The sequence below is a fragment of the Cuculus canorus genome, chromosome 3, assembly GCF_017976375.1.
Source record: "Cuculus canorus isolate bCucCan1 chromosome 3, bCucCan1.pri, whole genome shotgun sequence".
Classification (NCBI taxonomy): domain Eukaryota; kingdom Metazoa; phylum Chordata; class Aves; order Cuculiformes; family Cuculidae; genus Cuculus; species Cuculus canorus.
Genome location: NC_071403.1, coordinates 75701911 through 75716997, shown reverse-complemented (window position 1 = coordinate 75716997; position 15087 = coordinate 75701911). Strand labels below are relative to the sequence as shown.

At 38.2% G+C, this 15087-nt stretch overlaps 1 protein-coding gene across 2 annotated transcripts in view; it reads right to left on the bottom strand.

Annotated features, from left to right (window-relative positions):
- CFAP61 (cilia and flagella associated protein 61) overlaps positions 1-15087 on the bottom strand; it is a 115833-nt gene that overhangs the window by 75672 nt on the left and 25074 nt on the right. For both annotated transcript variants that reach the window (XM_054062493.1, XM_054062495.1), the window contains exons 9-15: positions 14771-14958; positions 11572-11611; positions 9201-9340; positions 5528-5654; positions 4630-4707; positions 3315-3521; positions 493-627 (exon numbers count right to left, since the gene is read on the bottom strand). In XM_054062493.1, coding sequence (XP_053918468.1) covers positions 493-627; positions 3315-3521; positions 4630-4707; positions 5528-5654; positions 9201-9340; positions 11572-11611; positions 14771-14958 — 915 coding nt within the window. The remainder of the gene's footprint in view (positions 1-492; positions 628-3314; positions 3522-4629; positions 4708-5527; positions 5655-9200; positions 9341-11571; positions 11612-14770; positions 14959-15087) is intronic.

Here is a 15087-nt window from a genome sequence, read left to right as displayed (position 1 = left end):
CATTCCCAATATTTTGGAATCTTCTTTGAGGATATCTCGTGCATGGAAGAAACCTGAATTAGGGACTGGAAAATAAAATTGACTTAAGCAATTTCTGCAAAAACTGTCAGAAGCATGACACTGTCTTTTTCCACTTCTACAGCATAATATCTAGAACAACTTATCAAGAAGAAGGGCTAAACGCTAAGTCAGAACATTTAAAATGTGTTGGGAGTTTGAAAGAAACATCATGAAAAAATACTGTTAAAATGTAAGCATTTAGTATGCAAGTGTTATAGTTCAATGATTGCTGTTTGCAATGTGTTTGAAATTCAAGCTTAGAAGCAGCGACGGTCATACAGAAGCAAAGCTGCGATTGTAAGGGTATGGACACCATGTTCAATGTAATTAAGAAGCAACCTATCAACACTGAGATAGTAATGCCACCCCATCTGCCAAACCCTGCATTAGCTGGCACTATGCCTTTTGCCTGCTGCTGCTTCTGTTACCCACCTGATCCTTGGAGACCTGCTCCGATGGAGCGTTTATGCCAAGCTCTTCCAGAGGATAGACAATCTGTCGTCTTGGTCGCACGGGAAACATGTAATGAAGGGCAGATGTCAGGGAATGGGCACAGGGATTCTGAAACTAAAAGACAGCGATCTATATTTCAGCAGAGAGAATGTCAGAACAGTGCATCACAGATGTCTGTTGTACGGCTTTGCAAATACAAAATTCTTAGCTCTGTTGGCTAAATCTGAGAGAAAAATCAGCAAATAAACAAACATACTCAGAGCAGAGGAATGAATTGCAGATAATTCCTGACACTAATGAAGATAATTATGAGAGTAATTACATTACTATCTCTGTGGGAATGACAGATAAACAAGTGGTTTGGTTTATGGGATTTTTCAGCACAAGTATTTTCCCCAGGAGGATATTTTTCTCCATAGTGATCATGAATCAGCTTGATTTGACCTCATTAAGCTATGTTATCTGCTTACTGCTAACCTTTGCTTGTTTGGCAGAGAATGGTTATGAATTTATATAAAAATTCTATACCAACTAAAATGTCAAGTTCATCCAAGTGATAAATGTTAATAAACTGGCATAAACTAGAAGTGAACAAAACCCCTAATGCTAATGTGAATAGTGTGGATCATTAGAAATAGCTGTATTCCACTTATTACAGCATGACAGACTCTGTCATAATTTACGACATGAAAGAGAGGAAAAAAAAAAAAGAGAGAGAGCTACAGGAACTAGAGAATGAACATTAATGCAAACTGAATTACACTGAAGCATTGTACCACCCACAAATATTGAAAAAGCTTGATGTTATTATGTTGAGAAATTAGTGAAATATCACATTTACCACTTATTAGAAAGCAATGATAAGCTAAAGTAACTTAAAGGAACTCTGTAGCCTGGAAATAGACCAAACTGGAATCATTACTAAGATTTAGCTTTTCTCTTCCATCTGCTGCCATTAACCTGCATTTTTGTAAGTGCCTCTTAAGAACCTGAGAACCTAATGCTACCTAAGGACATTGGTTCCTCAAGAGAACACTTAATAAAGCTCCACAGCAAAAAACATCCTTCTGAAAATGTGCCTATGTCTAACCTGTCAAAATTCCTGTGCTAAAAACAGTGGTGATGTCAAGAACACCTAAGTCATTGAGGACAGAACTCATCCCAGTCTCCATCTAAAAGGTAGGTGCTTCCACCAGCCAGCCTTGTGGACACCCCTCAGAGCTGGAGAGACAAGCATCTCCAGAGGGCAATTCTTTACATCCTCAGATAGGTAGTTACGATTGATGGATGAACTGCCCTCTGGATGCACCATGTTTTCTCCATTAACACTGGCAGGAGCCTAGGTGACTAGGCTGGGCCAGACAGTAGCTTTAGATGGCTGTATATCAATTTGCTGACAATGCTTGAAAATATTACCTTGTGTTCCCTTTTCTGACTGATGACGAAACACACACGTGAGTATTTTTGAAAGAATCTTTTATTTTGCTTCCACAAATTATGTTTTTCCTGGAAATGGATTTTCTCATGTAGCACTAGGTTCTTCCAGTTCTCCTGCGGCAGTTGCAGAAGTACCAGTCACATTGTCAATGACAATGAGACCCCCAGGTCCCACTAACTTTTGATGAAACACAGTCTAGAGCAGTGAAATCACTTTTAAAGAGTTCTCATAAACCACCTGGATGTACTTTTAGTATTTTCCCCTTGCACTTAAACTCATGCTACAGTATGTCCAGTGACACCATTCCTTTTTCCTTCCCTGCCCTTCACTTTGTCCTGAATCTAAACAGATACTGGTACCTCTCAAAATCGGTTATGCAGCTGAGCAGTATGTGGGGCAGTGCAACCTGATCAGGTTCTATCATTAAACTATGACAGAAAATACAAATCATTGTTTGATTAAAGATATTATATGGGCTTTATACCTAGTCTTTCAAAACCCGATTGGTAACTGATTTGAAAGTGACAAAGATATGCCAGGTGTATTAGGATGTTAAAAGCAATTAAATAAAAACATTATCTTGGTCTCCTTAGTTGACGAGTTGTGAGTTTCTTGTTTCTTCACCTTTGCATCCAATGCAAAGGTAAGAAATGAAGTCAAACCCAACCTACAGCTCACAACTCAGACATGAGCTCCTGCTTAGGCAGGAGCGGGAAACACTGGATGCTTACTACTTCATCCTAGAACTGATCTATTGAGAATGGACAGGAAAGGGCAGAAACTATCGGCACATTTATGAAGGGGAATGACACAACGCACAAGGCAACAGCAGTACACGAACATACATTGGTAAGAAGCAGATATATGTCCAGAAACAAGTGAGGAGGTAGCAAGCAGATTATTTCTCTGCTGTGCTGCTCCCAGGGCAACATACTGATGTGTGCAACTTAAGACATCTAACTACATTTAGAGAACAGTTGCCCAGACATTCCCTAAATTCAATTGAGACACAGACATCTGCAAAAAGTGACTCAGCTTAGAAGGAGCCACCCCCAGGCAGAGTTCCTCTCTCTTCACAGACCATGTAAAGAGCCAGGGCCAAGAACACTTCAAATTTCTGCTCTCCACATGCTTTCTAAAGATACTACATAAGTCTGGACTCACATGCGCTACTGAGTGCTACGGGATAACCCTATTAAGTAACAACTATGTCCATGATTATAGCATGCAAGAAGAAAGCACAATTTGTTGCAGCTTGCTAAGAATTTTCTTGTTTATAGTTACTCACAAAAGCAAAGAGAAAAATAAAGTGAGCAAAGATGACAATATTTAATATAAAAAACATAAATAACTTTCTCCTTACCTTGCCTTCCACATACTGTGGATAAACAGGATAGTAAAGAGATGACTTGTGGGCCAAGCGAAGAATCTCCTTTAGAAAGTGTTTTGTATAGTGACGAAATACAGGATTTAAGACAAAGTGGTGAAGATGTCCATGTTCCTCTTGTTCGTAGTGATTAAAATTAATAAAATCTTCAATGTTGTAATGTGATCGAATATACTCAATATCCTGGAAAATAAGAATTTGGAATTCAGCAGTGATGAAACAGCAACACTTACTTAATTTTAGCAAGAGCCAATGAGCTGCTTTCATTCAATTAAGGAATTAAACTTGAACACTGAAATTAGGTGTATTTTAGAGTTATTCTGAATTAAAGCATGCTTTTGAGAAAAATATGTTCAATCTTTTCATTGTATCAAAATCTATTCCTACAGTTTGTCCACCTTTATTTACAGTGAATGCATATTTGACCCTTTCCCAAGATCTGATACAGGTTAACAGACATTTATGCAGAAAAAAGAAGAAAAAAGTCTTACTGAGTTCAAGACAGAGAAGCTTAAACTTTCCTCTCTCAAAACTTAAAGTGAGAAAGGGGAATTCTACAGAGTAGAGCCTTGTAAGAAGTGCCCTCCACCAAGTCTTCCCTGTTGAACTGATAAGCTGAGATTTTTGCACAATTATTCACTCAGGAGAACGTGCTATGTTCTCTTATCTCAGTGCTCTTAATAAAATTAAGTACTACTTTTGAAAATAGAACTACTCTTTATATTAAAAGCTGAGCATTACAGCTGTTGTCTGAGCCTAACAACATTTGAACACTCTAAAATCTACTTTTTCAGTAACAGCATTCAATTTCAGCACAACCTCAAAGCAAATAAAAAGTGTAAGTGTGCGATTCATAATCACTCAGAATCTAATGTTCAGGAAAAATTTAAGAAAGCAAAACTAGAAGGACAACTGCTATTTTTTTGCAGTCCACATAGCAAAACTGCCTATTGACTTTGGAAATTAGGAGCCAAATAAGTGATCACAAACATATTTAGAGGCAGAATGGCTTTGTGCTAAATAACCAAAAAGAGATGTAGGAGGCATACTTTCAGAATGCATTAGCAGCTTCCTGCAAATAACGTGACGATTTTTTCAGCGTATGTTTTCTCACCATATATGAGGAGAGAAATAATACAGTATGTAGTCAGGAAAGCAGAAAGTTTACAGAAGCAGTATCTTTAACATATACTTTATGTTAGCTACATGTATAATAGCAAGCATGAAACTCAGCCTTTGGTGTTGAGGACTAAGCATTACAGTTTTCATACAACACAGAAACAGAATTTACCATTTCATCTTTAATAACAGAAATGCCAACTATTTGATCCAAAACTTCTGCTATGAAAGCTTGCACTGGGGTCCCATCCTGCAAGGCAAAAGCAACATATGCACATTTCCTGTTTCATTAACAATCTTTTTTTTTTTAATCGTAACTGTGTATTTCACCAGGTGATCACAGTTACAATACTTTCCTCACAGTATACATTGTACACACTACCCCAATTTAAGCACTTTTCTTAACTCAAGGCGTGGTGCTTAAGCATCATATTTAGATGGACTCTTGGCCACGTAGAACTTTACTGAAGTAAAGTTTCAGTTAGATCTAGCTGCTACAGAAGTGGTATTGGCTCAGCCACTAATACAGTCCTGGGTCAAGTTCTGATCTTACGAAAGGATATTAATTAAAATAGATAGTCTCCAACAACACTTGTATAAAATTCATTTCCCTACAGCTGTATGATTGGTAACGATAGTGCTTAGTTTATTATCTATGCGGCATTTCCAATCACACAACAAAAATGCAGGTGTTTCCTACTGTCTGATGAATATATATCTGGCCACATTACGGGAAGGGGAAAGAGGCCCCCACCATGTAACAAAACGCAACTACGTGTTCATCACACAATCAGACAGGCATGCAGGAGATAACAATGCAAATGAGGCTGTAGGTGACCAAAAAAATGCATTCAGCCTGCATCTGTCCCTGCATCTGAGTGGTCTCCAAAAGAGAGGACAGTTGGTAGAGGCCACAGGTTGAATGAAGTCAGGCTGAATACAGCCTATACTGACTGCTGGTACTGACTTGAGTACCATATACTACATAATATATACTAGTTTAGAGTAATGTAATAAATTCTAGACGTATTCACCCATCCTCTTATAAGTATATCTGCTCAAATACTCACTGGATCCCTGCGAGCCACAATAAACATCTTTAAGTCATTCAATATACTTTCATTCAAGCTAAGGGTTTCAATAAGCACTTTGACACCAGGTATGTCACTGGTTGTTGGCCTTCTTACATTAAACAACCTATAAAAAAAAGAGAGGAAGAGTTCACTCTGACAAATTAAAGACAACAGTTCCCATGCTTAAGATAACCTGCCTTCCACAAGCATGGAACACGTCTTTTAGAAGTTGCAATTGGTTCCTATATGATTATTGTCACATATCAACTTGTATGATAACATAAAAGATTGCACATTTGCTTAATACAACTCAAGAATGCTGCTACTGAACACAGGCTTTATGCCCAACCCCACAAAGCAATGACTAGCTATAACCACAGATATCACCTAATCTTCATGTGAATAACAGCCAGCAGAGAAAGGAGGCAAAGTTAAAGCAGAATCCAAAATTGCACCCTGATACACATAGGAAAAGAGAAAGAAAAGAAACAGAGAACGATAAGAAAAAAGGAGAGAGAGAAAAAAAAAAAAACAAAACAAAGCGAATCATAGTCCTTCGTACAAAAGAAAGGCAGCAACACTGATTTCTCCAACAAAACCAAATTATTAACACTTGTGTTAGGTCTCGGTTCTTCAAATAGCAATCCATGAGGATAAACTCACATGAATAAAATGCCTCTGATAAACATAAGATTGCCAGTTAGTAACCACACAACAGTGACAGGGTATAACAATGTCTGTGCAATATATATAACCAGTAACACATTAGCTACAGACAAGGATATCTTGGCACTTATCTAGGCTATACACTTGGTTATAAAACATCTTCCTATCCACTAATTACGAAAAATAATTATTTCCCAGAGAAAGCCTACAGCAGCTGAGGAACTCTCTCATGTTGTCTGTTAAAGGTATTTACCCTTTCTAGTTACACAAGGCTCATATAACAAAGACTTACATGGTGCTGTTCAAGGAATTTAATTACAATTTAATTTCCAAGAATTAATTTCTCTCTCCCACAGTTAAAAATCTTGCAGTTCATGTAGCATAATTTCCATTCTTGTTGTTCTTGTTTTCACTTTGAACTTGTATGTGCTATTCTTCAAACTAAGTCACAGTCATGTTAAAAATTATTTTGTGGAACACGGTTTTAATGAATGGCACCAGTACCTTAAAACACTAAACCTACCAAATATCTGATATGCTCTGGGAAATTTCACAGGTCAATCTTGCTGATCATTTGCCACTCGATTATTTAAGCACTCAAAAGCACACATTTCATTATCAAATCATAAACTAATCCTGAACTTCTAAGCAACCATCAGCTTAGCTTCCATGTTTGTTCACACATTTCCACAGACAGTTAATTACAATATCAAACAAGTGACAAGGATGATTGTCAGTAAGACCAGCAATGTGGCTCACTCTGCAACCCATAAGAGTGCCATCTTCCTGCCTCTCCACTGAGTCCAGTACGCAAGTTTTCCACCTCACTCCGGTCCAACAGAAGGCAGTTGTGTCAATAATGAACCACATTTTTAAAAGGAGAAAAAAATACAGCATGCAAAAAATCGAAACGTTAAAAAAAAAAAAATAGACAAACCCACCAGATCAACTGTGAGTATGAAATAGCAGGAAGGACTATCTAAGGTCTGTGCTCATTTCTCTTCCAGTAATGAATTAACTCATTCAAGATGCCCAATTCCTTTGACTGCTCAGAGACCAGGACACTATTATTATTATGCTTTTTAGTGAAAATTGAGGGAAAGTACCCATTAAGCATTTCAGCCTATGCCTTGTCATCTGTTATTTTTGCTCCTTCACTGTTAAGTAGCAGACCTATAGTTCCATTTGCTGCACTCTTGCTTTTTGTGTACTTAACACTTTTTCTTATTCCTTTTACAACCTTTACTAATCAGTGTCTCATTTTGTGCCTGCACCTCTTCTGATTTTGCCCTTTCATGTCTTCATATTCCCATCTTCTTACTCTGCTTTTCTTCTAATCCATTTTTCTGTTACTTCCTTTTCACTCACATGCCTTTCGAAAGCCCTTGGCGCAAGTACAATATATTGATCTTTTACTATTTCACATTTTAGTTTTTTTTAGAGAGGATCTGCTGTTGTTCACTAAGTTTTTTCATCTTCAGAAACTTTCCAAAAGCTTCATCTGGTTTCTTCCAAAGCTTTTCTGATCCTGAAGCTCAATGAAAGGCTATTTTCCCTTAATTTTCTGCACAGCTGCAGGGCAGTTTGGAAAATGCTACTAATGACCCTACTCTGTTTTCACAGAAGGGCTGGTATCATTTGGAATATGCACATTTTAATCAGAACAGTAAGGTTGTTGGGTTTGGATTTTTTTTTTAAAAAAAACCCTTGATAATAAGTTTAATTTTGACCAAAATCGCAAGAGGACATATGACTACCAGTCCTACTGGTGGATTACTGAACAGCTGTGACTGAGATTAACAGGAATTACTCCAGTGGCTTTCTCTGCAGCCAGCTGGATACTTACATAGGACACAGAAGTCCAATTTCATCCCATGGTAAAAAGCTTCTGCAATGGTCCAAGAGAAGCTGGCCAGTTCCTCATGAGCTATTTGTATACCATCAAAGGTGATTAAGTATGCAATTAAAACAGAAGTATTTTCCTGAAACTACACAGTATTTAGCTACAAGAAGACAAAAAAAAAAAAAAAGAAAATCTCTAACTGTGCCACAGTTTAAGCTTCGTGCTTGGGGCCAGTATAGGCTTGTTAGACAAACAAACCATTGGAAAACTCATATCACGTAACAGAAGTCATAGCAAAAGAGGTTTTGTGACCCAGTTCAGCAGTATTTCAGACTACAGAAGCATTCAACGTATCACAGAAATTGAAAGTTATTAAATAAATGAATCAACATAAAAAATAAGAGAAAAGCTATATAAAACAGTTACTCAACAATGAGGTTACTGCTGTGTTCTGCATGTTCCAGAAGTGCATTACAGTATTTCTCTTAAGAGACTTATACCACATTTCCAAGAATTAAATCTACACTAGGCTTTCAAGTACCAATGTTAGGCAACCTGACCCACATCTAAAGGGCCAAATACTGCACCGTGTTTCTCTACTGGCCTTGTTCCATAATGAGGTAACTTGAAGCAGCCTCTTGCCTGTACCAATGTTCATCTTCATTAAGTTAGTACTGTATACACAAAGTTTAAATTAATCTTCTCGTTGCACCTTTTGTTCCTACGTAAGCTGCTTATAAATGCTGGCAGTCAGAAGGCTGCTTGGTTTTATATTTATAATTATATCCTTTTCTTGTTCCGTTAAAAATCATGTCAACACCTACTTTATTTCACTGACAATATAAAGCTATTTCTATGCTGTCCAGTATTGTGCTGAGTGGAGATAATCTGTGAAGGTTTAGGATTCACTCCAGAACAGGAAGCAAGACAGCTGCAGTAATGCAGCTAAATAAGTTATTTAGCTCTGCTCCCAATTTCTCCACGACACAGTCCTGTGCTATTCAACCATACTGTTTTGGAGACTCGAACTAACATTTTTTTGCAATACATGGTGCTAGACTGTGCAGAATATACAGCTTGGTGCTAGGCTGGATGTTGCAAGTATATTCCATAAAAATAGCTGAGAGTACATAACTTCTTGTCACAAGGCACATGACTCACTTGAGTAATCCCGCACGGTGGAACACATAAAGCTCATGATCAAATCTGGAAGTACAGAAAGGGACAACTCGAACAAAACTCTGGATCAGGTGGAACTCTGGTACATGATGTGGCACGAGTATGACACAGAAGTCTTTGTCCTGAAAAGATGTGCAGACAATAAAAGCTCTTAGTGATCTCAATGTGAGCTTTACAGAGAAGCTTCTGACTAGAGGGGACACGAAAAAACCAAACTGAATGCAAAAATGCAGTGCTTACAACATACGAACGCTCCAACTACTGCTCTACCTAGATGGCTTGATGCCTGGGCAGCACAAAGGAACATTAGATCTCAACGTTAAGTTGGCTCACAGAAATGGGTCTTTTGGCTCCCATTATAAAGACTTATTAGTTCATATCCTGATATTCCCTAAAGGTCCTTTTTTCCCCATCCCTTCTCTTTTCTTCCTCAGTAGAACAGAATACTTCAGTTGGAAGGGACCTACAATGACCACCTAGTCCAATTACCTAGTAGGAACATTATCTCTATGCTCACACCCTTAGGGCTAACATTTTCCCTTAAATGGTCATGTTTCTACTTTACTATTCTTCTGCAGTGAAATTTTAGGACCATGTATGTCTTTCTGGGATCTTCTGCAGCCAAGTAACACCACCAATTAGAGCAGCACATCCTAAAATCCTCAACAAACAGCCATCATGCGTGCACAGGCAGGCTTTGCACTGCATGCACATTAGACTTGATGAATGCAAGTTTATATGTGTGCAATGATGTCCCGTTTGCCCCAAATTTGGCGCTGCTGGTGTGCATGTGCTACAGGGTGCATATACATAACAAACACACTGCATTGTCAGTCAATGTAATTGTTCACAGACCTGTGCAGTAAAGGCTGCAGAGGTGCAGAGGAACACAGGAATGCCCTTTGAATGCTCTCAGACGAAAGACAGCATCCTCTGGAGATAAATCTGCATGCCATAAATAACTTCATCCATTCAAGCTGTTCAAGCACTCCGTTTTACTGGAGTCTCTCCCATCCCTTTTAATTCAATACATGTTTTAAGATGATCTCACTGCACACAGGGACATTGAAGAACTCTCACAATTCTGAAAGATGCTTCATACAGCATGATACATGCTGACAGACTCCCAGGTAGAACCGATCTGGAAGATGTTTCATCAGTTTACTCTGGCTAATGATCTTTTCAGTAGAAAGATATTATTTGAATCTCAGTGCTTTTCTTCCTTTAAGCACACTGTGTGATTAATTTTTCTTACTACACTTGGTGACGTTTTGTTTCAGAGAGTAAAAGCTACATTATTGGACCAATAAATTACTTAGAGACTTGAAATGTTTTCTGCTCCCACTTTCTCTGGAAACTTTCTTCTGTGCAAGCAGCAGTTCTGAACATGCTGACAATTAGGCACAAGTCTGTATCTCTGGTCACCAGGACTTGACTCCAAAGGAAGCTACCGTGCAGTGATTTGTAGTATGAATTTACAACACTGCAGCATGTATTGAGAATGTCTCAGACCTTGGACTTTGTTAATTCAGATAAAGACTGATCACATGGCGCTTTGGTGTGAAATAGCTACTGCACTCTAAATTCACATCCTTGTTTTCCGCACATAAGCTTTGCCCTAAATGTAAACCATCAATGCCACTGCTTAGACATTATGTAAATAATATAGTTTTCTTTAATACTGCTGTTTTCTAGGCTTTAACTCCACCTCCTCTAAAAATAAAATCAGAGAAAACACATTAATTTAGGTACCGTCAGGATCTATACATGATTTTAAAGGAGTCTGAAACATTGCTTTCTAAATCTGTATCTCAGAAAAGTTCCTACAGAACACAGACAAAGGACTAAAGGGGGCCTATAGGAAGACTGGGGAGGGGATCTTTATCAGAGAATGTAGGGATAGGACGAGGGGGAATAGTTTTAGGTGAAAAGTGATTTAGATTAGGTATTAGGAAGAAATGTTTTCCTGTGTGGGTGGTGAGGCACTGGCACAGGTTGCCCAGAGAAGTCCTGGATGCCTCATCCCCGGAAATGTTCAGGGTCACAGGCTGGGTGGGGCTTTGAGCAACCTGATCCAGTGGAAGATGTCCCTGCCCATGACAGGGAGGCAGATGATCCTTAAGGTTCTTTCTAACCCAAACCATTCTATAATTCTATGACTTATGTATGCAACACATGAAGCCCAAAAGCAACCAAGGAGAGAAGTCAAAATCATCAGGGTAATTCAGTCATAGCGTACTCCTGCGAGTCACCGACTTACTCGGGCATCATATCTAAATACTCTGGCTGAGAACTGCACTACCATCCCATCATGCATTCACACACACACATTTAAAACTTTAATTATACTTACTGGAAAAAGCTTGAAAGCATAATGCAAAAAATCCAGTGACCTGCAATCAAGAGCAAACATTGTTGAGTAAATTGCTTATCAGATGGATCCATACATTTCAGAACTTAGATCCCCATAAGGGCAAGGAACAGTTATTCACAGTGCTGATCAGACAGTCCTGCTAGTTCGTTGTTAATCAACAGCAGATGTTGCACGCTGCACATCAGTTGTTGAGTCCTAGTGCTTAAAGCATCACTATTAACAAGAATAAACCTGAATGTCTGAAATAAGATCAAAACATTAGGGCCTTCGCTGAAAGGGAAAAAAATTACTGTCATGTTGACTCTAACGTCTTTCAGCAGTCATTGACAGACTGTCAGAGCAGCACTGGTGTATAGCAAACATTAACTGAGGCTGCAAACAGTTGTTGCCATGTTCCACAATATTATCATTCAGTACCAAGAGTTCTGTCAGTACCCACTTGGTAAAGCTATCCAATGCACTTTATCAGACTAAAAGGAACATCAATACCTTGAAATTGTTTCTGAACACTTTGCTTCTTTCCACTTCTCACCTATTGGTTTGGAGTAATTCCACCCTCTTTTCCATGGTGACAGTGAAATGTGACATTTGAGTTTAAAAAGACATAAGAAATCTAACAAAGTCTTCCTGTTTCTCCTACAAGTAAGGATATCAAAGAGCTCTAAACCCAACAAATAAAAAGTTATGTTGAAGGTTGATAAATTTTCTCCACTATACTAAATGTCTTTTGAATAAGTTCAATACAGATATATATTACCTACAAATATCAATAAACCCCCTCCTCCCTCCAGACCTGTAATTAGGTTCCCTTTAATTCCTTCACCAATACTATTGCTAAATGAAAAGATAAATAATTTCTAATTCAAATATCTATGACTGAATGAAAACTTAAAAAAAAAATTAGAAATACATATCTGGATTGGGGTATTAGGTCTTCACCTATATAATACATCATTATGACTAGTTGATACATTAGCTAAACGTGGAAAAGGAAAACAATGCAGTTTTCTTTTCCCTGGTATCCAGCACCTTCTTGGCAGGAAGGAACACAAGAACAGAGGTAAGAGACTTTTCAGGGGCCTTAAAAAAGTATCAAATATCTGCAGATAAATTGGCAGTTTAGTTCCTCTGCATTAGACTTGCAGTGCACTAACATGCCACATAACAGCTCTAGATTTCAGAGATGGAAACATTTAGCAACTTCACTGGGTAACACAAATTCCTCAGTAGTCAACTTCCCTTGAGGGCTAAGATACAATCATGCCTACAGATCAACCAAAACTCCTATTTCTGGACCCATGCTTTGCCAGTCAGCAGTAATTCCTTCAGGACAAGATTATGAGATGCAGTCAGGATTACCCCACACTATCTTTTCAAACATATTCACTTTTCTAATGTTTCTTTTAAAGACTAATCAAGCAAATACACAGTAAGGAAGCAGGCAAGCAAAAATTTTGAAAACACCAAAGATCTACAGATTCCTCAGCTCTGAGAAGAGGATCTTGCACAAATGTTAATCTTAGAAGTCTTCAGAAAGGAATGCTATCTTCTCCACAGATACCCATCTTGGAATCCAAACTGCTCTAGAGATGTCTCCAGGGAAAAAAAATGAATAGGACTGCAGTCTTCAATGATAAAACACTGTGAACATATCTTGTACAGAAACAACAGTGATGCATAGGCAGGGCAGAATGCCAGAACAGGGCAAAAAAGTGACCGATCCCTATCTTAGAGCAGGATGCTAGGAGCACAGACCTCAAGTAGTCTATAGAGGGGTTCTTTCCCCACATAGTTACAGATCATTGCTAATTTCAGTACAACAGAGTCATTCTTGAGCAAGTTTCTCACTTCAGTAACATTTTAAAATGAAGTTATTTTGTTCTGGAATAATTATCTTGCTTGAATTTTATTTTAGACTAGATTGTCCATAAATTAAGTGTTCTGGAATGGACACTCTGCAGTGTGATTGTTCTATCCTACGTACATTGATCAGTGTTTCCCAGTACACCACAGATTCCCAGCACTGCATGTCTCTCTCTTCCTAATGAATTCAAGCTATATTACTGGATAGATAAGTACCAAGAAGATTAGGTGTTGGCTTTGCTTTGGTAACTTAGGATATTTGCATTTGTACCAGATTCACAGTGTTTAATCCCTTTGGGTAGGCCCCTTCCTTAATCATGAAAGAGCTTAATAAATAGAATTAGTTTTCAAGGAGTTCTGATTTTTCTTTTTATTTCAGTTTATTTCTAAATTCCCTTTAAGCCAGACAAGTTCAGATGTTGTCAGTCACCAATGCCTACTACTAAAAGTAGAAAGATGTTTCTTCAAATGGTGCTACAGTTGTCAAACTCAATCTGTAAAGTCCTTGCTACTTGTACCTTGTGTGTCCAGAAATTACATGTATTTTAAAGTGTGGATGATCTTCGGTGGGCTCAGTCTCTTTCTGTCTACTTTTTGTAAGTATCTACATGTTTTATCTTTCTTTCTGGGATTTATAAACAAGAGCAGGGCTCATTTATAACCAGAAAGGGCCAGTGTTCCTGGAGAGGCTTTTGCTGATGTGGTTGAAAATGGTTCTCTCTTCAAGGGCAAAGAGAACTTTGGGTAAAAAAAAAAAAAAAAAAAATCTATAAATCACACTTATAGATCTATTTACTTCAACAGAATCTATGACTTCAAGGTCAGAGTCAGAAATCACCTTAAGATAAAAAGCCCTAAGTGTTCCCTCCACTGCAGTGGACTCTAGAGAACTGAATCAATTCCCTCAGTCATGGGAGACCGAGGGTTTAGAAATGAGAGCATTTAACTGTAGAGTTAAAAACAGCTTTATCATCTTATGAGCAGAGGTGGCCAGTACCATCACATCTAGCTCTTTTCAGAGTTAGACGGCTCTGGAATTAATGTTTGTTCAGAGGAAGAAGTGGCCTTCCTCCACAATTCCAACTAGCAGTTTTCCAGCGAAAACACATTCTTAACTGACTGTCCACACAGTCCTACCAGAGATGGAAAGCTGCAAATGGAGGTTGAAAACTTCAGTAAGTTATTCATGAAGGTAATAGCAAAATGAAAAAAGACGTCAGAAAAAAATCAACCAAACTACACAGCAGGTGATGTCCCTTTCAGATTTGTCCTAAAGATGTTATTAGGAAAGCAGTAACTATTCCTCCATACTTACCTAGTTTCATGCTTCTCATCAATACAAAACTGATGGATACAGAAAGCATTTGAAGCTCCTCTGTAAGCTGGATGAAAAGTCCCTTTCTCTTCAGTCTCAAGGAGGGGTGTTGCCAAGGCTTTGAAATCTTTGCCTCTGACATCACCTAATGGCATTTCAGAATGGGAAATGGTAATGGCTCCATCTTTCTGCAATAGTAATTGACAAATGATCTCTTACAATGTTTCAGAAAATATTTTCATTTTTTAATCAAAAGGTCTTGCAACATTCCTACCTTAGGGCATTCCAAGCAGACACATAGGGATGTACTTTCTACT